Source organism: Hirundo rustica, chromosome 4 (assembly GCF_015227805.2).
Source record: "Hirundo rustica isolate bHirRus1 chromosome 4, bHirRus1.pri.v3, whole genome shotgun sequence".
In the NCBI taxonomy this organism is placed as follows: domain Eukaryota; kingdom Metazoa; phylum Chordata; class Aves; order Passeriformes; family Hirundinidae; genus Hirundo; species Hirundo rustica.
In genome coordinates this window covers 57,162,145-57,187,986 of record NC_053453.1, presented here as the reverse complement: position 1 = coordinate 57,187,986, position 25,842 = coordinate 57,162,145, and the positions used below count along the sequence as shown (strand labels likewise).

Here is a 25,842-nt window from a genome sequence, read left to right as displayed (position 1 = left end):
GCGCTAACGAGCTCCCGGGAGAATGGTCGCCCTCGGATGAGCGCTAGAAACCAGTGGAGGGAGACCTGCCAAGCACCCGGCTTGATTTTTCCTCCACCAGCACCGAGAGTCGCCAGAGAGGCTCGGCAGAAGCCAGCGGGTTTCCCTCATGGCGGTGGGAGGCCCTAGACGCGCAGGGAGGACGGCAGAGCCAAGGCTCTCCAAGGCGGCAGGGGGGAGCGCGGGGCACCGACAGCGCGAACTACAGCTCCCGGCATGCAACGCGCAGAAAAAGCGCGTGCGGCCCCCGCGTTCCCGTCCCAGCTCGATGGGGCGGACAGCGGGATTCGCCAGCGCCGCCCTGCCCCTGCCGGCGGCTACGGCGGCCCGGGTCTGGCGCTGCTCTCGCCGCTCGGCCCAGCTGGTTATGGGCCTAATCATGACTTTTCGCTCCTCTCGGTACGCGGGGGATGCCGCCACGACCGGAAGTGCTCGCCCGTTGCCATAGCACCCCGTCTCCCCCGATGAACATCCCAGGTGTCCCGGAAGCGGTCGCTGCCGGTGTTCGTGCGGAGATGGTCCCCGTCGCTCCCGCGGCCGCGCCCCACGTGGTCCCGCCGTTAAACACCGCGGGTCATTCATCGCAGCGCCGCGCGGGGCCGCGCTGGCCTCGCCCCCCCGCGCACGCCATTGGCCGAGCTCCGCTCCGCCCGCCAATCGGCGCCGGCCACGCTCCGACCGCAGGAAACCGCACATGGAAAGTCACGATTGGCGGTGACGGCTGCAGGCCCCGCCTTCCCAAGCACTGCATTGGCTGCCTGTTTGGCGTGGTGCGCTGCTATTGGGCGAAGTGGAGCGGGCCCCCCCTACCCTGGGGTTGATAAGGCGGAGGGGGAGGGCCGCGGCCGCTCCAGCGGAATCGGCGGCGTGCGGGACGGGCTCGGGAGCGCGGGGCGGCGGCGCCAGGGCCGGGGGCTCTTCTCTTGTCACTGCGGCCGCCATGAAGTCGGTCTGGGGGCTCGCTCTGGCGTGTGTGCTGCTTCTGGCCGGTGAGCGCCTGCGGGTTTCTAGAAGGTTCTGGCGGAGGGGTGTCCGCGTCCCGGCCAATAGGCCCTCCCGCTCGCCGTGTGCTGGGGTGAGGGGGACGGAGGCCTCGGAGGGGAGCTGGGGTCTCGGGCGGCACCCCTCAATCCGCCCTGCGGGGAGGGGAAGCGGTGCTCGGGCCCCCGCCTGCCCTGCCCGGGCCTGGCCTCTCCGGGGACGGGGCGGGGGGGGAGGGGGCCGCGCGGCTCATGCGCCGTCACGGGCGGGGGCGGAGGGTGCGAGGGGGCCTCCCCTTGCCCATCTCCCGTGTCTCCGGTTGGGCTGCACTCCCCTGGGAAGAGGGCGGGGGACTCGAGGGGCAGAGCTGAGCATGAAGACGTGGGGAAGTTGGGCAGCACTGAGTGTGGGGATCGGGCTCAGAGCGCTGCTTTCCTTGCTCTTCCAGTGTCGGTCAGGGCCGATGAGGTGGACGTCGATGGGACCGTGGAAGATGACCTGGGCAAAAGCAGAGAAGGGTCTCGAACGGATGATGAAGTTGTACAGAGGTTGGTACCTGGAGCACCCTGGTTTTGCAAGGGTCAATTTGAGCACCACTAATGCCTCAGAAGTAAGGGAGAAACGCTGTTCAAGAGAGAGATCCAGTCAGCTGGGGGAATAAAACATTCCTGTAAAAGACTGTTTCTTTCTAAATGAAAACAAGCTTGAGAACTTGAATTCAGAAATGTTCAACTTGTTTTTATCGAATATTGATAACTTTTAATTGGGGTTTACTCGTGCATGTCATAAAAGGTATCAGTGTAGTGCCCATGGATGAAATTGCTCTGCCTATAAAATGCCTCACTTCCTGTGAGGTGCCCCACATGATGAGGATTGCAGTAGCTTTAAGATTACCTGTATCATTCCCTGAATTTTTTATGAAAAAGTCTCACTTTCAAGCATGAATTTTCACTCAAGTTTTTGGATTATGGTTTTGTAGTTGAGGATGGCCACTCTTGCACTTGACTCATGTGATCATGTAATTCTGTGCTACATCAGTGATTGTCTTACTGCTGCTTCTTTCTGATAAAATTAAATTAGTCATGCTGTTTGTGGACAAGACTTCTTGATAGGTTTTTCATTGTCCAAACAGAGAGGAAGAAGCTATCCAACTAGATGGCCTAAATGCATCCCAGATCAAAGAAATCAGAGAAAAATCTGAGAAGTTTGCGTTTCAAGCAGAAGTGAACAGAATGATGAAGCTAATTATCAATTCTTTATATAAAAACAAAGAGGTTAGTGCCTTTGTCTGCAGATCATGTTAGAATTTTGGGAGGTGTGTGTCTGTCTCTCTTCGCATTCCTGACTACTGGTTTCTATTTCAGATTTTCCTTCGGGAACTTATTTCAAATGCTTCAGATGCTTTAGATAAGATACGGTTGATATCATTAACTGATGAAAATGCACTTGCTGGCAATGAGGAACTTACCGTCAAAATCAAGGTAAGAAGGATTGCATACAAACATTTCTTTCACAGAAGTGATGGAAGAGTGTAAAAACACACTCCATCATTAAATTTCTATTTCTGGCTTAATACTGGTACAAATACAAACTAGGACCACATGAGGACCCTTGCAATTAAGTTTATCAAAGATGACTCCTCTTTTAATGGTAAAAACATGTTTCTCTTTTTATAAAGAGCAACTGAAGTATTGGACTACTTTGAAGGAAAGTTTTTATAATTTCTGTAGTTAATGTAAATTTCGTTTTTTATAGCTAGGCACATTTGAATAGCTGTTATGTACCAAGTTTTCTTTGGCATGTATTGAAATTCACCGTGAAGTCAAACTGCATTTTTGTCTTTATTTTTTTTTCAGTGTGATAAAGAGAAGAACATGCTTCATGTTACAGACACGGGTATTGGCATGACAAAGGAGGAGTTAGTCAAAAACCTGGGTACCATTGCAAAGTCTGGTACAAGTGAATTCTTAAACAAGATGACTGAAATGCAGGATGACAGCCAGTCAACATCTGAGTTAATTGGCCAGTTTGGTGTTGGCTTTTATTCTGCTTTCTTAGTAGCAGACAGAGTTATTGTCACATCAAAACACAACAATGATACTCAGCATATTTGGGAGTCAGATTCAAATGAATTCTCTGTGATTGATGACCCAAGAGGGAACACCTTAGGACGTGGCACAACCATAACGTAAGTATTAAGTTTCTTTAGCCTTAAAATAAGAAAAAAAATTGTGTAGGTACACTTTTTACTTACTGGAATATGTGACTGACTTTTGCTTTGTGACTGATATATTTCTTGTAATACAGCTTTATTCACTTTAATAGAAATATCCAAAATACAAACTCTATCCATAAAGAAATGTAGTTCACTTTGTGTTCTGTTAGATGAGCTAACAAAACTATGAATGTCTTGACAACTGTCAGCAAGTAATTCCAGACAGTTCAGCTGCCCTCAGGCTCATTTGGTCACTCAACACAACTCTGGCCTGGCAAAACCTTTACAGGGGCTGCAGGGCTTTGCTTGGAAACTGGCTGCAGTTTATATATCAGTGAGGCTGGTCTGCTGCAAATTTCAAACTGGAGGTAGTTTGCTAGTCCCATTTTCATTGCTTTCATGAGCAGGTAAATTTATTTGGTCTGGGTTTAGAGGATGTCTTCTGGAGGAGGCACTCAGTGTAAAAACATTGATCTTGGTGCTCTAGTTTGAAGTAAAGCCCATGAGGGTGCATCAAGATCCTGATAAATTTCACTATGATGTTTTCATTTAAACTTTCGAATATTGTGTTCTGCCTCAGCCAGTGATAATAATTGCTGGTTGAGTAAGGATTATATTTTTTAAGAGATGCTTGGGGCTGAACTAATAAAAAGCTCACTTGCGTAATCTGAATTTCTATAGCTGCAGCAAAAATCAGAGTTTGTTCTGAGTTGGGACCCACAAGGATCATCAAGTCAAATTCTGAAATGAATGATCCCATATGTGGATCAACCCCCACTCTTGGTTGTTAACACCATGTTCTGGTACAGTTGGTCAATCTCAGTGGCCTAAGAAATGTATATTCTGCTATAAAACCGTCAAAATACTTGTCCAGTGCTTCAAAAGTTTTGGGTTTTTGGTTTGTGTCTTTTTTCTTTAGCCTTGTCTTGAAGGAGGAAGCATCTGATTACCTGGAGCTGGACACTGTTAAAAATCTAGTAAAGAAGTATTCCCAGTTCATAAACTTCCCCATATATGTGTGGAGCAGCAAGGTAAGTGTATTTAACTGAGTGTTGTTCAGTATAAGCTTTGGTTATGATAGCTGTCTGGCAGATCTTTCATGAAGGCTGAAGACCTACCATAGAGCTGCTTCTTGTCTAATTTCTAAAATTTTTCTGTTCCTGACTCTTTTGGCTACTATTTTACAAGTTACTTTTTTCTCCAAACACTGGTCTGTTGCTAAAGTCACAAACTTTAAAGGAATTTGCTTTTATTCTGACTCAAAGAACTTTACCAAGGGAAAAACACTGTTAATTACTAATAAGGATATTTCTTCCACTGGCTTTGGTAGATAGAAGCTCTATTGAGTTCTGAAAAAGAGCCATGGCTAGATACCCTTCTGAAAAAAAAAACAAAACAGGGCAATGGTTAAATTTTAGGCCTGTTGTGATGTTTTCTTGGTGTAGCACCAACTTAAAATCCACCAAGTATCCTCTGATTAGCATTATGTGTAAAGCACTGAAAAAGTTAAATTTGAGTGTGGTGATCTCCCAGTATATTGAAGGAAATTATGTATCAATGAAAAAACAATTGAAAAATATTACCTGTAGTGAAGCTTGCAACAGACAAATAGTAGAAGTCAGGGTAATGGTGTGAAAGATTGAGCTGTTTGAAAGAATACTAGAGCATATCTGGTAGAAAGTCAAGTTCAAATCCCCTCCTTTGGCTGTCCCTTTAGACAGAGACCGTTGAAGAACCCATTGAAGAGGAGGAAGCAAAGGAGAAAGAAGAAGAAGCAGATGATGAAGCAGCAGTTGAAGAAGAGGAGGAAGAAAAGAAACCAAAAACCAAGAAGGTAAGCTTTATTAGCCCTGGGGTCCTGTAACTCATGTCAGATCGCAATTTCCTAGGTAGTCTTGCGGAGGTGCATTTCTCAGTAGTGTGTGCTTTCAAGAAGCAAATCCTTTTAAAAGGAGATAGGAGAAGACTTTAAATGAAACAGACTAGATAGAAGTCAGGCAGATGATTGGCAGTAGCCTTGTGAAGCTGTGGTCACAGCTAATTATAAGTGCTTGCATGAACTGCTTGAAATGGTAGCGGAATTCTGTAATCTGACACTGTTGACAAGTTTAAATTTAATATACTCTGCTGGGAAGATTTTTCCAGAGTGGCATTAGAACAGAAATACTGGTGCTTAGTGAATGTGTTAAATGTACATGGAAGACTACATTGTAGACTAAAATATTGTTCCCATGTGTTTCACTAATGTGTATATTTAAAATGAGAATGTCCAGGTCATTGCATAATTTTGTAGATTAGAAAGAGCATGTTTGGGATTTTTACATGCTATTTTATGTTTTGGCTTCAGTGGAGTGCCTTTAATTGGCCTAACCTGAAGTAAAGAATGAGTCTCTTCTTATACTGTTGTGTTTACCTAGGTTGAAAAGACTGTCTGGGATTGGGAGCTCATGAATGACATAAAACCAATCTGGCAGAGACCATCTAAAGAAGTTGAAGAAGATGAATACAAAGCTTTTTACAAAACCTTTTCCAAGGTAAGCTCTGGGCCTCAAGATGACTTCAACGTGAGAGATTTGCTATAGTATCTCTTGCAATGTAAATAAAACTGAGTACTCAGGATGGGCTGTTTATGAGGAATTAATTAACTGCTGTCAGTTGATGGAACTGTAGAGAGCCTGCAAGGTATAACATCTCAGTCAGGAATTAATCTTTTTTCTAGAGAGGAGGTACTCCTATCCAAGTGTTGATTAGTCTAGATTTGGAAAGTATTATGTTGCAGCTCATGTGGAGCTTAATGACACGTTTAAATATTGTCAGGGAAATTTGTGTTTAATCTAAGGGTTGTGGTGTTTGTTGCATGCGGTGGAAGGAAGAGGGAGACAAAGTTTCCTAGAAGTGTTGTCTTTGTATCAGTATACCCTAATGTGTTAGTTGAGAGTATCTTAACTCTGTGGTGTCATGCCACTCTATTGGTTGTTGTCCTGTTGGTAACTTTTTAGCGACTGGTTTGTTAAAATCCAGCAAAACTTGGGAGGTCTCTAGGAAGGTTATTTTTACAGGAGTAACTGCTCTTGTAACTTAAACTTTTGTCTCCAGGATTGACTCTAGCAAAGTACGGCTACATGGATTAGTTGTAAAATAATTGCATTTGTGTGCCAAACTCACGTTATTATTGGCAATGTATTAACTCACTGGTATTTTCCCCATGTCAATTAAAAGCATTCTCTCTTCACAGGAACACGATGACCCGATGGCATACATCCACTTCACTGCTGAAGGGGAAGTAACTTTCAAATCAATCTTGTTTGTTCCTAATTCTGCTCCACGTGGACTGTTTGATGAATATGGATCCAAAAAAAGTGATTTCATTAAGGTAGGACAGAAAAGTGTGTGGGTATGGTTTTGAGGAAAAGAAAAAAACCCTAAATTAACTTGAGCACTCTGCTCTTGTAATTTAGCTGTACGTTCGAAGAGTGTTCATCACTGATGACTTCCATGACATGATGCCCAAGTATCTTAACTTCGTTAAGGGTGTTGTAAGTATTTTGAATCTTACTTGCATTTAATTTCTCTTTTATCTTCAAATACTGCCAGATACACTTAAAACTTTCTTTCTCAATTAGGTGGATTCTGATGATCTTCCTTTGAATGTATCCCGTGAAACACTTCAGCAGCACAAATTGTTAAAGGTAAGCTAATTGGTTTTCAAAGCACACAACAGCAGCAAGGTTTAGAAGACTTAATGGCTTGATGAATTCTGTTACATGACTATGAAATTAATGTAAATGAATCTCAGTTATTGCTGTTTCCAGATTACCCATCTACTTCAGATCAGGGATACAAAGTGGAATCTGTTCTTCGAAGTGAGGTTGCATTGAGGGCTATTCCAAATACTTATTGTATCTCAGTATCGCTGCTTTTTTTTTTAGGTGATCAGAAAGAAACTTGTTCGCAAAACTCTTGATATGATCAAGAAAATTGCAGAGGAAAAATACAATGACACATTCTGGAAAGAGTTTGGTACTAATGTGAAGCTTGGTGTTATTGAGGATCACTCCAATCGTACCCGACTCGCTAAACTTCTGCGCTTCCAGTCTTCTCATCATGAAAGTAACCTCACAAGCCTTGATCAGTATGTGGAAAGAATGAAAGAGAAGCAAGACAAGATCTATTTCATGGCTGGTGCCAGCAGAAAGGAGGTATGTAAGAGTGAAAGAGAGAAGGGGTACAGTATATTATAGCTTGTAGCTGTAGTACCATAAATGTTGAATTGTGTATTTACTGTAAATGTGGTGACTCCATGCTGATGTTACTACTGCGGTTCAGTTTTTCTGGTACCAATATTTGCCAGATAGTTGTCCAGGTTTTGGTAGCTGCTGCCACCTTGCAATTAAACTACATCTTAAATGTTTTCATCCTAGGCTGAGTCCTCACCGTTCGTTGAGCGTCTGCTGAAGAAGGGTTATGAAGTGATCTATCTGACCGAACCTGTAGACGAATACTGTATTCAGGCTCTGCCAGAATTTGATGGCAAGAGGTTTCAGAATGTAGCAAAAGAAGGAGTTAAGTTTGAAGAAAGTGAAAAGTCTAAAGAGAGTCGGGAAGCCTTGGAAAAGGAATTTGAACCCCTCTTAAACTGGATGAAAGACAAAGCTCTCAAAGACAAGGTAAAATAATGCGTTATATGTAGTGATTATTTTTATTCATGGTACTTGCTACAACATACCTTGCAGATTATTTGAGCACAGACTTGAGAGTAGCTTCTCTGTCTTCAGGGGTAAATCTTTATGGATAATGTCTTTATTCAGGAAGATAATGAGTTAGAATGTCATCTTAGAAATTTTTCAGAAATTCTTTAACCACGCTTCCCTGTCAGAAATTAATTCATTCACTGTATAAGCTATTAGCTCTGGAAAATAACATTAAGTAACATTAAGGTGTTCTGGGGTTTTTTTTCTACAGATTGAAAAAGCTGTGTTATCTCAACGCTTAACCCAATCTCCATGTGCTCTTGTGGCTAGTCAGTATGGATGGTCTGGTAACATGGAAAGAATCATGAAGGCTCAAGCATACCAGACTGGGAAAGATATATCTACAAAGTAAGCTTCGAGTTCTGTAGCAGCAGACGTGAAATGCAGTTGATGGCCTCCCTTGTTTGAGGTGCACATAACAAGTTTCCACCCAGTTCAGACGATCCTGAGTGTTTTTAAGGTCATTTACAACCAAGTTCCGTCTCCATTGTAGCCTTAAACTGTTTATTTTCCAGCCCAATATGTAAAATTGCCTGGTGAGCGAGACTCATCAGTGCCATTTGGGATGTGCCGCTTGTTGACAAGAGAAGATGAACTTAAATGCTTTTTATAGTTGCAGTATTAGAGGGAGGGGATTACACTTGTTACTTACTTGTTACTGTGACTATAACTGGTGTGTGTAGATTTAGACTTAAAGATATAATTGGGTCCTTTACTTAGTGCATTTCTCTTCTCAGTTACTATGCCAGCCAAAAGAAAACATTTGAAATTAACCCAAGGCATCCACTGATCAAGGACATGCTGAGGCGAGTCAAGGTAAATACATAACAGTAGTGAAACATTGACTGACTTGGCTGCATACAACCTGCTTTAACAGGTCTGCCCTGATTTTCTTGTGTTTTTCCACGTTAGGAAAATGAAGATGACAAAACTGTTTCAGATCTTGCAGTGGTATTGTTTGAAACTGCAACTCTGAGATCAGGATATATGCTGCCAGACACTAAGGAATATGGAGACAGAATAGAAAGGATGCTTCGTTTGAGTTTAAACATTGATCTGGATGCAAAGGTTAGTTTGTCTTCCACTAGGGCTGATAATTGACTTACTGTTGCTCCATCTTAAAAAGTCCAGCTGCTTAATTCACTTCCATAAAATAAAATGCCCTTAAGTGGGCCACCAAAAGTCCAGCCATGAGTCTGTACTTAACATTCATGTTCTCCCTTCCTTGCCCTTCTTTGTAGTTGCTTGATATTCTGTTATTTATGCTTCTCAAGTATATTCCTGTCCTTAATTAAGTGCTAGCTCTATGGGAGTAAATAGGCATGCAGGCCTTTGGCCCCTGTCTCTCTCAAGTAGACATTCCCAAATGGGTACAAGTAATAGAGGTTCTTATAAACTATGCAAGAATTTCTCCTGGCTTTTTTTGCTAGACTGGATGAGTGCTAAACAGATCTTACTTTTTCCTTCAGGCAGCTTGTGGCAAACTTCAGAAAATGTGATAGTGAATACTTCCCTAGTCTGTATTTTGCTAGTGCACAACTAGTTAAACAACCTAAGTAAGTAAAGCAAATTGTTTGTCACCTTTGTGTACAGGTGGATGAGGAGCCTGAAGAGCCTGAAGATGCAGCTGAGGAGGCAGAGCAGGATGAAGAGGAAGTGGATGCTGATTCTGAGGACAGTGAAACACAGAAGGTAGGGTGTCAAGTTCGATGCTTTATTGATAAATATTTAATGTGCAACTTTGTCTGTGGGTGCTACCTGGCAATAAATTTGTTCACTTTGCCTTTCATGACATTAGTGTTAGCTGTTCCAGGCTTTTCTTTGAGAGGAAAAATATTACAGTATTGTGAAAAGATGACACTGATATATGTTCAAAGCTAGAGCTAAATAAAGCTTTAGAGATTGTAACAGTGCCCTGTGGCAAGAAAATGGCAGCAAATCCTCTAGTGAAGGTAATTATCTGTGGTATTTCCACAGCTTGTGGGCAAAAACATGAACAAATCAGCAGGAGTGTAATTTTAATTGGCTTGGAACAACACTCCAGACAACACCATTGCTTCTGAACAGTTCACCTGTCATGTGAAGTCAGCCTTCACATATAGCTCATGTCTGCAGTTTTATGTCTTGATGGATCTGCCAAACTCTTCTAATACCATAGCTTCTTGATAATACTAACTTGTAAAGTTGTGAGGTCCCAACTGGGCCTGCTTTCTTGTGTTGCTTTTGGAAGAGACCTGCAAGATGATATGCTATCAAATATATACATTATAGCAATGTAATTTCTTATTGATGTCAGATTAGATTAGAATAAATTGGAGAAAGAGTATTTATTGTACTATACCTACTTAATTTTGATGCCACTACCATGATGTTTGTACAGCAATTTGTACCTGCAATGACAGTAATATAAATTTCTGTTCTTCTGGGACAGTTCTTGTAACCTTCTTCCATTTTCAAAAAGTAATATTCTGATTCTTTTCTTGTCTTCACAGGAATCCACAGATGTGAAAGATGAACTGTAAACTGCACTCAACTACTGTCCTGTATTGGAGGGTTATGGGGGAATGTGAATTAGATTTTGGTTTTTTCCACTGTAAAATGTTGAGGGATGGTATGGGGTTTAAAGGGTAAAGGAGGCTTTTTTTTTTTAAGTTCACTTTTCTAAAAACATTCCTCATGAATGTAAATTTGTATTATTTAACTGACTTGGTGTAAAATCTTGTCATGTACAAAATAAAACGTTCCCAAACACCACCAACTCTAAATTTATGCATAGCAAGCTCATCTTGTGGGCTGGCAGAAAGAAGTGAAGGTATGGTCCTGAGTGTTCATGTCCTTTGTGTAAACAGGCTGTTGCTTGGCAGTCCTTGGCCCTTCTCATGCTGGCACAGCCACACCTACTTGTGTAGCATCTGCCAGTGGCTCACATTGTTTACAAACTGCTGTGCTGCTTAGGTAAATACACCTGGTAGCTGAGAGCTGTACTGAACTTGCTAATTGAATTAAGTGTTTAAGCTAGGTATCTCCTGCAAGCCTGAGGAGATGGGGCGTTTAGAAATGGCATTGGAAGTGAAGCACTGACAGCTTGTGCTGAACTCTGTGACTCCACAGAATAGAGACTAGAAGCCCTACAGATGAAGGGGAAAAAATGGTTTCCTTTCACTAAATATGTGGATAACTACCACCAGAACTGTCTGACTGCTTGTGAGCTGGTACCATCCTCCATGGCACTTGGAAACTCTTCCTTTGACTTGTATAACTACAGCAGTTGTTTTCTATAGGCTTTTATAAAGGTGGAAGTTGTTTTCACGTATTAATGCTGTTACAGCTAAATGTTTTCAGTCTTGTTCTAGGTTGCTTGTGGCAAAAGCACTGTAGATACTTAATGGGACTGAAGCTAAACCTGGTTAGTTGTAGACATGTTGAGCTTCCATTCATTATGTTAGCTTTGTGTAGTGGTTGGATGAAGCACTGTTTACTCTCTAGTGCCTCTACCTTAATACATCTTCATAGACTTGTGAGAAAGCATTTACAGTGAGGGTTTGGGGGACTTCTATTTGCTTTCTCCTGTGGAAGGACATAGGAGTGGTGCTTCTGCACAGTGATTCTACTTAAGAACCAATCTTTTCTGTTTTGTTAACAGAACTTCTGTAAAGTTACATGTTTCTACAGTGTGAAGCAAAATAAGCTTTATTAGGTGAGGGTACTAAACACTGACCTGAAGAACTAGCTTTCCATTTACTAGGCTCCTATATTGTCCAAAATATGCCATGTATCAGCGTGGTTGTGTGTTAGGGTTTAGAGAGTTGAAGTTTGAGATGTCAAGGAAAGGAAGGGGAGCTTGGGTGGGATCTGGTTTCTTCTCACTGCAGTGGTATTCTAGAGAAGAGCCTTTTGTTACTGGCCCAGGCTGTGTGGTCTAACAGGAGTCTCAGCAGCTGGGGCTGTCAGCTTTAGAAGCAGCCTTTGGCAGTGAGTTACCAAACAGGGTTCAGGCACCATTTCTTGGGGCACCTTCCCCTTAACTATAAGCAGTGAAATCTGTGCTCTGCAGCAATCAACCTCCTAAAGTACCACTGATTTTTCAATGATACACTCAGAAATGTATCATTACTACCCCCACCTCTATTTGATCTGAATAGCAAAGGTTGCTCTCACCTCCTGTACAGTTGGGAAGGATTTTGCCTAACAAACTAAAGGGGAATACTGGAAGTGGAGGGTGGCCTCCTCCAGTATTCCTAATCCATAAATTGTACATTTAAGCAAACTTTATTCTGTTGTATAGCTGAAGTTCTCATTGCTTCTGTTGGAGGGTGACAAGACTGATTAAATTTCAGAAATAAAGGGCATACTTGAGTTATACTTTGTGCTTCTTCATATACTTCAGCTGAGAGTATCATGTGCAACATCTCTACACCCTACAGTACAAGTGTTTGCTATTAATAAGCACAAAATGCACTTGCAAGTTTACCTTTTATTTTTGGCAGCTCTGAAGCAAAATGGTGTCTGTAGTGGAGTGTCTCCCAGTCAGCACTGTTTCGGTGCTGCAGTTCTGCTGATTCTGGAGCTGTCACCTCTGCTGTTAGAACTTGATGCATTGTCAGCTTTGCTGTTCCTAAATGGGCACTAATGAGGACATTTCCCTCAGTGCTAGAAAAGGCTGAGCTCCCTGTTGCTCAGTTCCCAGTAGCAGCAGAATACACTTAGAAATTGAAGTCTAATTAGTAGAAACTTCCCTCTGCAGCCCTTAGATCTGAAAAACATCTAGAAAATATAGAAAAATACATCTTTCATGTCAGGAATTAACATAAGAAGTGATAATCTGACAAAGTGTGAGTAACAGCAAGGGCTGGTGAATGCTGACTTTTGAAAGGGATCATCAAAACAGATCAAATGTTCCTGTCCCAGTTAGAACACAAACAAAATACTGAAGTATCCCATTTTCTCTTCAATAAACTTTTATCTTCTGCTGAAGTGGAAGGTTGCCAATCTCAGCATTGTTTAGGTGCAATAAAGGAAGTCTTTTCACCAGACATGGATCTATTAAGATGTTTTCACTGACAGGTTTTGTTTGGGCTTAACATTAATTTTACCAGAGCCTCTCTCTCAATGCCTGCTGTCATTGGTAAAGGGACCTGAGAGAGAAGATATGATCTAGTTATATAAAAAGGGCACACAACAGCAGAAGAGGAGCTCATCCCACCAACAGCTGTAAAACATAGTGAGAGCAGATGCATACACATGCATAGGAGCTATAAACCTTTCTTCCTAGGAAAACCACTCCAGCTTCTGCAGGCATAAATAAAATAACTCCAGAGCCAGAATGGGTGTAAATGTAGCACTTTCAGTGATCACTTCTGGATCCCTCTGCTCTTACAAGACTTCCAAGTACTTTGGCAGTAGGAATTAGGGAACTTTTTGTTTCCTTACTGGGTAAGGTGTCAGACTGTGTTTTTTACAAGTCAAACTTAAGTTTCACAGGGTGAAGCCTGTGCTTTGTTCCTGGCATCTTGGGAAAGCAATCCCAACCTTCCCAAGCTCTGTATTATACCATGCAAAACTAGGCTGTTGAGCCTTCACAGGATGGTGACTGCATCTTCAAGTTCCTGGTGCAAGAGTGTTGTGATTCTATTTCCAGACTGAAAGGTAAACTGTAAATGCACTTGTTATTTTGGAGTTTTGCATATTTACAGATATCAAAAGCAGCCATAGACAGATGAATATGCCCAAATGGAGGACAAACAAATCTGATTTCAGTGTAATCTGTACGTATTTGCTCCATTTTAACTGAAATGACCAAGCTGTAAGAGTCCAGCCTTCCAGCGGACCAAAGCAGATTTCCTGTCAGTGATATATCTGTGTCATGTTTGACACCTTATGCTGAAGGATACTTAAAACGTAATCCAGATTTAAGAACTCATAAGCATTTTGGCACACAACTGATGGGACTTTTACCAACAGCATTCACTGTATGTTTATTTTTAAGGCTGTCTGCAACTCTGCTTAAATGAAAGCAAAATTGCATTACAGGAGCACAATATTTCACATACGTATTTCTGCAACTTTAACAGTTTGATAAATATTTTATCAGTTCTAGTTTTCTGAGTGAAAATAAACTCCGGTCACTCTTGTGAAGTCTGAACTTCGCTTGATCTTTCTTTTAGACCCAACAGTTCTGTTCTCAGTTCTCCAGGCTTAGGAGGTATTTCAGGTATGCTCTATTAAAAACAGAGAAAGATATCAGTGTTGTGACAGAAGAGAAACTAAACTCCCACAACAGTAAATGAGCTTGCTTTGGAAGAGCGTGAGAGCTAAACTGATTTTACCGCCCTCTTTTCTGAGCGGAATATAACTCCTACATGCAAAACACCATAAGAATTATTACCTTTTTGTAATTTGACTTATTTTAAAACAGCAAAATACAATTTGGGGAAAAAATATACATGAAAGGAAGAACGGACAGTTTGTTGTTTTAAAGGAGCAAAGTTTCTTTTTGCCATTAAAGCGAGTTAGGTAGAGATGTTCTAGCACAGTTGAAGTTTCCACACATACTCCTGGTGATAGAAAACTTTTCACTGCTTCTACTGCACAGACTCAGAAATTAAGCACTAAAACTGGAGATAATTTTTAAAAGTACCAGATAACACGATATTTCAAGAACTGCACCTCCTCAAAATTTGTGCTAAAGAGATACAGATCATTTGATCACTCTAAATAAATATTTGCCTGTAATGAAGGCTACAGTGGAGACTAAAACATGTAAATTCTAATGCACCTATCAATGACTGAAGCCTCAATGCTTAAATTTTGAACTGACAGCTCAAGCATGGTAATTTTTCAGAACTTATTTCCCATTTGAAAGCAGCCCAGAGAATTAAAAAACCCAAGAAGTATATGTGAGCAGGAGGATGAGGGAAAGCTTCCAAGTCAGGCCTCCAAGAGGCTAAACCGAGTCATTACTATCCAGTGGATGGTCTCATTTAGAGTTTAGTTCTGTGACTGTAATTTTGACAGCCTTGTCTGTCATAATTTCTAATGTCAACTTTTAGTTGCTATCATTTCTGTTACTGGACGAAACAAAGTCTATTTAAATCTAGTACAGCCCCTTCTCAACACCTTTGCACGCTCTTTTCAAAACCCAGCTTCCCACAGCAGAGACCCCTTCTCGACACATGGTACCATGTCCAGAGTGAGGCAACTCCGCAGAGGAGTCACAGAATCACAGAACTGTTAAGAGTTGGAAGGGACCTCTGACGATCATCCATTCCAAGCCCCCTGCCAAGCAGGATCACCTAGAGCAGATCACACAGGAACGCGTTCAGGTGGGAAGGTGTCCAGAGAGGGAGATTCCATGACCTCCCTGGGCAGCCTGCCCCCCTCATCGTTAAGAAGTCCTTCATATTAAGGTGAAACGTCCTGTGGTTTAGTTTATGGCCTTTGCTCCTCATCCTGTCGCTGGGCACCGCTGAAAAGAGTCTGGCACCCACTTCTGAGGTATTCATAAGCATTAATGAGATCCCCTTTCAGCTGCCTCTCCCGAGAGACCCTGCAGACCCTGCATCATCTCCGTGACCCTCCACCGGCCCCGTTCCAATAGCTCCTTGTCCTTCTTGTACTGAGGAGCCCAGAACCGGACGCGATAAACTCCTGGCGGCCTGGCCAATGCCTCTGTAGGGGCTGATCTCTGCCCACCGCCAGGCCATAGACCTTTCCGAGGAACAGCCTCTCCAGCAGACCCTCCATCCCGCACACACGCTACCAGCGACCGGGACCCTCCGAGCACTTACAAGGTCGGGCCTGTAGTACCTGTGCACGACCTCGGCCCCCGCGAACATGGCCAGCATGCTGGCCGCCAGCGCCCGCAGGTAGGTGGGCCAGGGCACGCCGGCGGGCATGGCTGCGGGGGCGGGCCCTGCGCACGGACCGCGCCGGACGTGCGTCATCCCCGCCGCCGCCGGCAGAGGGAAGGGAACGGGGAAGAGGGAAGAGGGTTTGGAGGCCCGCCCTCAGCAGGGAGCATCGCGCCGGACGGGGTGAGTGCCGACACCGCGCCCGCTCCTCGGGCCGCGCGCCCCCCGCCCCCTCGCGCCCCCCGCCCCTGGCGGCCGCGGCCCCGCCCCGCGCCCCCATTGGCCGGCGCGGTCACGTGAGCGGGGCCGCCCGGGGGGTCGGGGGCGCGCGGGGGCGGCCGGCGGCGACGGGCGCGGCGGCAGCGGCGGCCCCGGGGGGCGCGCCCGGCATGGAGGGCCCGGAGCTGGGCAGGTACCGACGGGCAGCCGCGCTCGGGCCTCGCGGTGGGGATCGCCCATTGTCCTCCTCCTTCCCCGCGTCCCACGGCCGGCGGAGCCGGGGCCGGGGCCGGGCTGCGGCGGTCGCCTCCCTCCCCTTCCCCTGGGCACAAAGAGGGAGCGAAGGCGCTGCCGGGGCTCTGAGGCTCTCGGGCCCGTGGCTGGAGGAGCGCGGCGGCTTTGGGCAGCGTGGGGCGCGATCGTGTCTCTGTCCCGAGGGGGATTTGAATATTGCCTAATACCTGGTTTTGTTCCAGTGAACATACAGTTTTCTTTACATTTTTCTTTTTTTTTTTTTTTTTTTTTCTTTCCCTCTTTGTTTTTAGCATGAACGGAAGCGGGGGGGAGGAAAAAATAATGAACAGAGGGGAGAGAAACAAATCACTACCTTATCCTCTTGATACTGAAAGTTCTTATTTAAATGTTCTATAATATATATGCATCAATAGCAACAACAAATATTTCTAAACCTACGCAAGAAATCTGGCCTAAAATATATGGGAAACTTAGAGGTAGAGGTAGAACTTCACTCTCAGCAAATGGTTAGAGGACTTGTTTGTGGTGCAAATTTTTTCTCTGTTCAAAAGGAATTTTATTCCCTTTACCAGAAGGAGACTTTATATATGTGTAAAATAAGAAGGTCTGTATTGCAAAATGATATCTGGTCTTAGGTTAGATGCTTTCACATTTTTCTTACTCACTCTGTTCTGGTCTGTATGATTAAGCTTTTATTACATTGTGAACTGGATTCTGCATGTCTCAGTTTCTCCTGTGTTTCTCAAGATGAAGCTGAGAATCAGTTTTGTTTGGTTCATTAATTGAACAAGTATTTTATATAAAATCAAACTCTTCCAGCAGAGGGTCTAAGGTATTCCCTGTACTCAGAAAATCTCCTATAGCTTTGTTAGGCAGCTTCCCTGGAATCCTATTTATTCTCCTTGTTTCCAGATAGATATTTGGGTTAAAATTAGTGGCTTGATCACAAGACTGTGGGTTCTCCTTGCATAAGACTGATTTACAGTGGGTTTCTTGAAAACCCAGTGTGTAATAGGGAATGGTCCCTTCTTTTGGGAAATTTAAAATCAGAATCATTTAGGTTGGGTAAGACGTCTAAGATAATTGAATCCAGCCATTAACCCAGCACTGCCAAGCCCACCACTAAACCCTGTCCATAAATTTACACATCTACAACATCTTTTAAATACCTCCAGGGTGGTGACAGGACACTTCCCTGGGCAGCCTATTCCAGTAGTTAACCCTTTCCATGAAGAAATTTGTCCTAATATCCAATCTAAACCTCTCCTGGCACTACAGGAGGTCATTGCCCCTTACCTTGTCACTTGTTGCTTGAGACCAACCCAGCTTCAACCTCTTTTCAGGTGGTTGTGGAGAGTGATAAGGTCACCCTTGAAGTTCCTTTTCTCCGGGGTAAACACCCCCAGCTCCCTCGGCTGTTCCAGACCTTTCCCCAGATCTGTTGCCTTTCTCTGGACATGCTACGGGAAGCACACCTTCCTGTAGTGAGAGGCCCAAAACTGAACACAGCACTCAAGATGTGGCCTCAGCAGAGCCAGGTGCAGGGGCACAACCCCTGCCCTGGTTCTGCTGGCCACACTATTGCTAATACAGAATGCCATTGGCCTTTTTGGACAAATATCTCTATATCTAAAAATTATTTCGTATTTTTAATTATAGCTCTGTGATTATAAAATTATTTCCTGAAAATCTACTGTTCACCAAGTCCTTTCTATGTATTTGTAAGGCAGTAGAAGCTATGGACAAGAAGGTGGCTGTGTAGGTAGAAGGGAGTGACAAAATAAAGCAGAAATGGGTGTGAGGGCTGTCTATGACTAATAACTGTGTGGAGGGAGCTCTGTGTGCGTGAACACTTTCATGCAGAATAAGTGCAAGACTTGTGTTGGGATCCAGTGTGTGATAGTGGGACAGCATCTGCGCCATAATTTGTTAAACCTGTTTAATGATCTGCATAGCAACAAATGTTGTATGTATTCTTAATGCTTTATAGCCTTGAATGATTCATCCATTCTGTATCTTACCAGATCAAGCAACTGACAGCACATGAAAATGATCTAAAATTTGGGAAACTTGTGGAAGTCCAGAGAGCTTTAGTTCAACATGAGTTGTAAATTGTTGATCTTTTGATAGACAGTTTGCTTTGGAAATGTGTGCTACAGTGTTTTAACCAAAAAAAAAAAGAAAAAAAGAAAGAAAGAAAAAAAAAGTCTACTCTTCCCTTACAAATGCTGTGTTAATTCCACATCATAGCAAACACAAGAGAACTGTGCTGCTAATGTTGGGGCTAACTGATATCAGCTAAGCAGCCAGACTGCTTCAATGGTGTGGATAATTTAGTGCCTTGTTAACAGTCATCAGAGAACGTAAGTGCAGAATGTGCCAGGCTTGATGAAGTTTGATGTTTATGTTCTGTTTGGTACATCAGTAAGTTTCTTAATTTTTGCTAAATGATTTCTCTCTTTCTCCCTCTCTAAGATACTACGCGTATCTTCAGCAAGCTCAAGCATTTTACTCGTTTCCCTTCCATCAGATGATGACTGCAGTGCCCAACATGGAAATGATGACTGAGCAGCCGACTCTAGAGGGCATTCCAGAGCCAAACGTTGCTCAGGAGCCTCCAAAAGGTAGCCTGACTGGGCTGTGCTAGTGACCTGAAGTGAGAGTGATTGATTGGGAAAAAAATATTGCTCTTAAACTGCTTCCTTGGACCTATTGGATTTCCTTTTCTTGATGCTCACTGCAGAAGTACTGATTAGTTGTATTCTTTAAGAAATGTGTTCTAACAGACAATTAAAAAGACAGGAAACAAACTCATGTGAATACATGCACATTGTTCAGTCTCACACAATTGCCTTGTTCCAAGAGAAGCAGATTTTTTTTTTTCAACAGGTAAATGCATTATTTTAGCTGAAGGCATGGGTTTTAATATTGTGTTAAAGAAGGTTTTTTAAAGATTCTGGCTTCAAAATACTCGGGCTTTAACTTTCTGCCAGAGAAGTTCAGTATAATACTGTTTATTTGAAATATTTTTGTTTGTATGGTTGTTTAGTTTGTTGTAGTAATCATAGGTAGGGAACTGGTTACTAAGAATTGTTTAGTTTAGTGTGGCTTATTTAAACAAATACGAACTGTTGGGAAGTGACACTGTTCTACAGTTCAACATTATTAATGAACATAGAGAGAGAACAATCTCTGCGTAGTCTTGTCATGGCCAGTGCCTGTGCTGCCTGAATCTCTCAACTTTTTAAGAACCAGAAGATGAGGAAGCTTCAGGTGTGTTGTTTAAATTAATGAATTTTGAAGGTAAATTTATCTCTTTGATTTCTCTCTGTGTCCATACATTTAACTGAATCTATTTGAATATCTACACTGCAACATTGGAAATGTACAAAAAGAATATTTTTTATATGTTTCAGAAGTTAAAAAAGGGGGAAGGAAAAGAAAAGCCAAAGCAACTGAGCCAAAGCAACCAAAAAAGCCTGCTGCTAAAAAAGAAAAACCAGCCAAGTCAAAAGGCAAACAAGAAAAGATCACAGATACTTTTAAAGTCAAAAGAAAAGTGGACCGTTTTAATGGTGTATCTGAAGCTGAACTTCTGACCAAGACTTTGCCTGATATTTTGACCTTTGATTTGGACATTGTGATAGTGAGTAACTTACAGTTACAAGCTTAGGTAGAAAAGTCTTGTATTTACTTGTTATGATTTACATTCTTTCTGTTTACTCATCTATATTGCTCATATGGCAAGATTTTGCAAGATAAAGTACATAACTATTTCCTGTGTGCAGAGGTGCTTTGCATTTTCTGTTAAAGCCATAGTAACTTAGTCCTAATTTCTGAGAAACCTAAGGCTCATGTTTAGTATAATTCATGAGAGCCCATAACTCAGTGCTTTATTTCCTGGAAGCTCTGCAACCTCTGAGCTGTTCTTTTGACCTTGCACATCTAAACGAGGCACTGCTGCAAAATTGTCAGGTTTTTTTAAATAATGATGGAAGGTGCCATTAATACATTTTTGTTTATTAACAGTAACTTAGAGAGAATTGAATAAGCATCCTTACTGTAACGATTAAATTCTTGACTAGCAAGCCATGTTGTCATTGTTAAAATGGACTGGTATCTTTGTAGATTGGCATAAACCCTGGCCTGATGGCAGCTTACAAAGGACATCATTACCCAGGACCTGGAAACCATTTTTGTACGTTTTTGTTTTCCTTTCTTCTTTTAGCATTTGCAGAACTTTGTTAGAACTTGTGGCATTTTAATTAAACTAGTTTGGTTTTTTGTTTTTCTCCTGGGTTTTGGTTTGTTGGGTTGGTGGTTTTTTTTCTTCAGAGAGGGATTTTTATATGCTAAATATATTTGAGTTCAAGACCGGGTTCTGTCAGAGAGGCCCAGTGCAAGGAGAAGCAATGGCAAGATTGTCAAAGAAAGTTGACACATTGTATTTGCCACATTCTTTCCCCCCAAATCCATGTTGATCACTGCTTAAGTGGGTCACAAAATCTAAAGCTCTGTGCTGAGCTTTTCGAGTAAAGGGCTGGTTTGCAGGATCGTGATGAGGAATTCCTGTTTACTAGGGCCTTTCTGTCCTCTTGGAGGAGGTAAAGCAATATTGGCTGTTTTAAACCCTTCTGGATTGGGAAACAGTCTTCCCAAATTAACTGGTACTACTTTGTTAAAGTAGATTCTTCCTTTAGCATTCCAGTACTCCAATGGTCAAGTGGAATTTTTTGGCTGTTTTCTTTTTCTTGGAAAAAGGCAAATGCATATCTGGCTTCCTACTTGACAGGGAAGTGTCTGTTCATGTCTGGTCTAAGTAATGAACAGCTGAACCACATGGACGACCACACCTTGCCACATAAATATGGGATTGGATTTACCAACATGGTTGAAAGGACAACACCTGGAAGCAAAGACCTCTCCAGGTAAGACAACAAAAGGAAATATCAGGCTTATTAATTTATTAATAGTTGTGATTATAATTTTGAGTGCTTTATCTTTTAGCAAAGAGTTTCGGGAAGGAGGGCGAATTCTGATGCAGAAGCTACAGAAGTATAAACCTCGCATAGCAGCTTTTAATGGAAAATGTGAGAACTTTTATTTCTAAATGATTATTCTTCTGTCACTAGCTTTTTTTTTCCCACTTACCCTATATTTTCATTTTAGGTATTTATGAAATTTTTAGTAAAGAAGTTTTTGGAATTAAAGTTAAGAACCTGGAATTTGGGCTGCAGCCACACAAAGTGCCAGATACAGAAACTGTAAGTATTGAGACTGAGAAACAAAACTAGGGTACTCCGTTTTGATTATTTAAAAACTAATGATATCTTAGGCCTTGCACACACTTAGGATAACCCCAGTTTGACCAAAGTACAAGAGGTGTGAAAGGTTTTACTTAGGTAGAGAAGGGGGAGCAGTGCAGTTTTTGGACATGTCCTTAAGCAGCTTCTTCAGACTTGCAGACTTCATTTGAGAAATGGTATGTTATGGTTAGTAGGTTGGTGCATTCTCTGAGGACTACCTAAAATACAGACAACACATGCCTGCTTTTATGATAATTTTCATCTGTTCCCCTGTGTCCAATTCCCTGGGTATTTGTATTACTGGATTTTGATACTGGCCGTGATCGTGCAGTGCCACAGTGGGGGAGAAAGAAGAACAAGTCCGTCCTTGTGCCACTGCATGTAGCCCTTCTACATTGCTGGATCTGGGCATGCCCAGGTGCTTCCATCAGACTGGGTCTCCTTAAGCTGATCTGCAGTTTGAAGTTAAATTGGATGCTTAAAATGAAACAAGCAATTTGATGAAGAATGCATTAGTCATAGACTTCTAGTTCTGGAAAATATCTCAAGAGACCAGCTATGTATCATTAGAAATTGGTTTGTTTAATGTGTTCTTATAAACAAGTTAAAGCAAAGGCAATTACGCTACTTGCCAAGGTAGCTTATTCTGAAGCTTCATTACCTTGTCAGTTCAAAAGTTTAGACTGTTTTTATTTCTATCCTCAATTACTAGAGATGCATGTTTCAGCTGCATTTCTCTAAAGATGGAAGTGTTGCCATTAGAGCCTGAAGAGTCATTGGATAAAGTGTTTGCTCCTTAAGTAGCTCTTAAGGACTTCTGCAGTAGATGTATTTGTAGGAAGGATAAATAATCCCCTCTACTGGCACTTGTTCATAAAGACTGCATGGTAATAGAAGTATTGAACAGAGGTTGTTTTTCCTGAACTAACTTGATATCTTTAGTTAGGGCTGTTTGCAGAGATAGAAACACTGGAGCTGGCTCCAGCCACACTAACAACAATTTTACAGCCTGGTGTATGTCATGCAGATGCACTTGGCCAAGAAGCCAGGCTAATTAACCTGTACTGCCTCCCTCACTGGTTTGGGCTCTTTGCATGCTGTCACGTACTTCTCTGTGCCCTGGCTCAGAGCTCTGCTTGTTCAGGGAGTTCCGGAGTGTGCTCTGCTCTCTTGTAACACACATGGGTACTGCTTCTCCTGCAACACATAAATAACTGGTGAAAATTGTGCTCACTTAGCAGCTGGTAATCAGCCCCTGTCTTCAGGGCAAGACAGATGGCTGGCCAAGAAAAATGAAAACTCATTTTAGCCCCTTTCACAATCACTTGTGGCATTATTTGAAGTTTGTACGAATGGTTAAAACTGAGCTTAAGTGTTAAGTTGTTGTGAATGCACTAAGTTTTAACTCACAGCTCGGGAATCAGCAGTGCTGTTTTTCTTTCTCTTTGTCTCAAGCTCTGCTATGTTATGCCATCGTCAAGTGCAAGATGTGCTCAGTTTCCTCGGGCACAAGATAAAGTTCATTACTACATTAAGCTGAAGGACTTAAGGGATCAACTGAAAGGCATCGCACCCAACACAGAGGTCCAGGAGGTGCAGTACACATTTGACTTGCAACTTGCACAAGGTATTGTTGTTATTTTGTTAACGCTTCATTAAAATGTAACATAGCGTACAATGCTAGCAGTTCCACAAGCAGATAGAAATAAAGAATTTAATGGTCGAGGGGGGGGATGTGATTCTCTAAACTGTGTGGGATAGAATTACAGATTTCATTCTCTTCTGTACAGCCTAAATTATCTAAGGGGAGCAGGGATTATCTTGTAGAATTTGTGGCAGTTTTTCAAATGTTTTCTGATAAAAATGCTCTTTGCTAATTTTTATTCTAAATATTAATGCTTGAGCTGTTCTATTTCTGCAGAGGATGCTAAAAAGATGGCTGTCAAAGAAGAAAAGTATGACCCAGGCTATGAAGCAGCGTATGGAGGAGCTTACTGTGACCGTGCACCATATGACACTGACCAGTGCAGCTTGTCTTCAAACGGAGCTGGTAAAGTGCCTGGGGCATGCAGTCTGCAGCCATAGCTGGGGAACAAAGAGCCCGTGGTGTCAACTGCCTTTAAAAATGGTGTGATTTTTGTTTGTTCAGCAGGAAGCAATGCACAGTACTGCGAAGGGTCATCCTTTGGTGAAGTTCCTAATGGACAGTGGATGACACAGTCCTTTGCAGACCAGATTCCAGAGTTCAATGCTGGCACACGGGAAGAGGAGGGAAGCAGCGTGTAGGAGCTGTTCCTTCTCGGCTATGCACACGTGCTGCAGTTTTAATGCAGTGAGCAAGACTGGTACCTCGGTTCTCCAACTGAAGCATCTGAATAGTATTTTATCTCCCCTAGTTATTTTATTATAGTCCAAAGTAAATGTGTGGTAGGCTGAAATCAATGAATTAGCTAATTTTAAGGAACAGTCCAAACTTTTTAAAAAAAGTTAGCCTTTTTTGTATATGAGTTTTATATTTAATGTATACCATTTCTTGCAGTTTTTGACAAATTGCTTTCTCATTTGTGAAGATTTCTTTGGGTTGTTAATTTTATTCTGTAAGTGGTAACGTGGTAGGAACAGCAGCAGTATACTTCTTACTGATGCCTCAATATTTAAATATCTCATAATACTTTTAAATCCAGAGGGGAAAATTGAAAGTGTACCCTTACCTTGTGTGAGGCAGTATTTTTAATCATGCACAGTTAAGGGAATTGTGCTTTTTAACCCTGCCTTTTACTGTCTTAAAAAGTGTAGAAAGTTGTGTTCTGCAGCCGTGAGTGCTGTTTTCTGGGTGGGATGAGAGGGCTCTGTCTGTTCAGTGAGTGAACCATGTTCAGGATCAAGGGAGTGAAGACATCAGCTCAAGTCACAACACTGGGGAGGAAAATTTGTGTCACAGAGGACAGGGCCTAAATATTTTAGCTGAGCTGTCTTAGGATAAGGTTTCCCTACCACTCCATCTCTTTCCCCCTTAAATTCCATTGTAAGGAACTGGAACTCCTTTAAAACAAAGCAAACACAAACAGCAGTGGTAGTTCGTGAATTCTGTGGCATTTAAACTCCATGATTTCCATGAAGTTAGTCCCTTCACCTGACCTTTAGCAGGAGATAACCCCTTTGAACAGAGAATTGACAGAGTGCATTCTCTTTAAAAGTCATGTATGGCTATGTTATTTATATCACAAACAATTAGCATGGGGTGAAATAGATTTGCATTTCAGCCCTTTTTAACATTAAATTTTCTTCAATCTGTAGGACCTTAGAGGGTGTTCCCTTTATTCCACTTAAAAGTTAAAAACACTGAGTTGAATACAGGGACAGCTGTTCCATGACTAAGAAGTATGTAGAAATTATAACTCTCTTCTGAGGAACTTGCCTAACTGATACACATTTTTGGGCAATATTAGTGACTGAGAAAAAAATTAGATTCCATCCTGCTGCCTAACTCTCATCTTCTTTCTCTCTTTTATCTTGTGAGGAAAATAAGTAAAAGCAATAAGCTGATCAAAACACTGAAGTTTTGATGATCTTATGATGGTGCTTCACATACTTGAAAACAGACACAAACAGTATCTCCACACTCCATGCCAGTCAGAGATTCCTGTACCAATGTGATTTATCCTCTCTTCACAGCTAGTGACAGCTGAAAATTGTCACTGGTTAGTGTAGGTTCTAACCCTGCTGTAATGCCTCTTAGAGACATCACACACTGTCAGCCTGTTATGAGGCAGGCATGATGTTTACAGTTTCTTCCCAAATGATGTGGCTTAATCCTGAGAATCTTAAATCAAGTGAGTGTGCATTATGATTCTGATTGTGTTTATTAGCTGCAGCATAAAGCTGTTCCACATATTGTCAGAAAGGTATAGGACTTGTCTTGTCTGTTATTTAAAGTGTACTGTATCATGTATTGCTGTTTACATGGATATTTTCCTGCAGGTGCTCAAAGTATCTTGCATCAGGGATTTGTTACAATGCAATTTTATTTTCAACAAAATTAGAAGCATGAAATTAGCTCTGCTGAGTATGTAACACAGTAGGATGTAACTCCTGAAAGGCTATCCTGTTTGATTGGAAGGGAAAGGTCTCTTCCTTAATGGAATCACCCACTTGGTTATCTGGGTATAAAATACAGTTGAGTGTACAATGACCATTCCACTAAATACTGCAACTCTGTATCCTCC

At 42.2% G+C, this 25,842-nt stretch overlaps 3 protein-coding genes across 4 annotated transcripts; 2 read left to right on the top strand and 1 right to left on the bottom strand.

Annotated features, from left to right (window-relative positions):
- Window positions 1–887: 887 nt before the first annotated feature.
- Window positions 888–10,740, top strand: HSP90B1 (heat shock protein 90 beta family member 1). Its single transcript, XM_040061770.1, has 18 exons — window positions 888–1,028; window positions 1,469–1,568; window positions 2,153–2,294; window positions 2,385–2,501; window positions 2,877–3,208; window positions 4,155–4,266; window positions 4,953–5,069; window positions 5,653–5,769; window positions 6,471–6,608; window positions 6,694–6,771; window positions 6,859–6,924; window positions 7,165–7,434; window positions 7,657–7,902; window positions 8,198–8,334; window positions 8,724–8,802; window positions 8,899–9,054; window positions 9,580–9,678; window positions 10,479–10,740. The coding sequence occupies exons 1-18, from the start codon at window positions 980–982 to the stop codon at window positions 10,506–10,508; spliced, it is 2,385 nt and encodes a 794-aa protein (XP_039917704.1). The 5' UTR covers window positions 888–979; the 3' UTR covers window positions 10,509–10,740.
- Window positions 10,741–13,931: 3,191 nt separating this feature from the next.
- Window positions 13,932–16,015, bottom strand: LOC120751639 (ubiquinol-cytochrome-c reductase complex assembly factor 6). Its single transcript, XM_040061777.2, has 2 exons — window positions 15,774–16,015; window positions 13,932–14,204 (listed from the first exon to the last, which is right to left on the bottom strand). Exons 1-2 carry the CDS (start codon window positions 15,927–15,929, stop codon window positions 14,109–14,111), a joined length of 252 nt encoding a protein of 83 aa, XP_039917711.1. The 5' UTR covers window positions 15,930–16,015; the 3' UTR covers window positions 13,932–14,108.
- Window positions 16,016–16,189: 174 nt separating this feature from the next.
- On the top strand, window positions 16,190–24,272 carry TDG (thymine DNA glycosylase). Of its 2 annotated transcripts, none has more exons than XM_040061772.2 (10): window positions 16,190–16,248; window positions 18,786–18,934; window positions 19,727–19,956; window positions 20,439–20,508; window positions 21,103–21,238; window positions 21,318–21,400; window positions 21,480–21,574; window positions 23,072–23,243; window positions 23,538–23,666; window positions 23,769–24,272. In XM_040061772.2, the coding sequence occupies exons 1-10, from the start codon at window positions 16,226–16,228 to the stop codon at window positions 23,900–23,902; spliced, it is 1,221 nt and encodes a 406-aa protein (XP_039917706.1). In that variant the 5' UTR covers window positions 16,190–16,225; the 3' UTR covers window positions 23,903–24,272. The 2 variants fall into 2 exon arrangements, with proteins under 2 accessions (XP_039917706.1, XP_039917705.1); XM_040061771.2 differs by having other exon boundaries at window positions 23,766–24,039.
- The last annotated feature ends 1,570 nt before the right edge of the window (window positions 24,273–25,842 follow it).

What these genes read in the sequence shown, in the direction of transcription:
- HSP90B1 (XM_040061770.1), top strand. Translation starts at nt 980, where the DNA reads ATGAAGTCGGTCTGGGGGCTCGCTCTGGCGTGTGTGCTGCTTCTGGCC. An exon ending in TTTACAAAACCTTTTCCAAG is followed by an intron (nt 5,770 to 6,470) that starts GTAAGCTCTGGG and finishes CTCTCTTCACAG; the next exon opens with GAACACGATGACCCGATGGC. An exon ending in ACATGCTGAGGCGAGTCAAG is followed by an intron (nt 8,803 to 8,898) that starts GTAAATACATAA and finishes TTTCCACGTTAG; the next exon opens with GAAAATGAAGATGACAAAAC.
- LOC120751639 (XM_040061777.2), bottom strand. Translation starts at nt 15,929, where the DNA reads ATGACGCACGTCCGGCGCGGTCCGTGCGCAGGGCCCGCCCCCGCAGCC. An exon ending in GGTACTACAGGCCCGACCTT is followed by an intron (nt 14,205 to 15,773) that starts GTAAGTGCTCGG and finishes TGTTTTTAATAG; the next exon opens with AGCATACCTGAAATACCTCC.
- TDG (XM_040061771.2), top strand. Translation starts at nt 16,226, where the DNA reads ATGGAGGGCCCGGAGCTGGGCAG. An exon ending in GAGGGCCCGGAGCTGGGCAG is followed by an intron (nt 16,249 to 18,785) that starts GTACCGACGGGC and finishes TCCCTCTCTAAG; the next exon opens with ATACTACGCGTATCTTCAGC. An exon ending in AAGTGCCAGATACAGAAACT is followed by an intron (nt 21,575 to 23,071) that starts GTAAGTATTGAG and finishes CTTTGTCTCAAG; the next exon opens with CTCTGCTATGTTATGCCATC.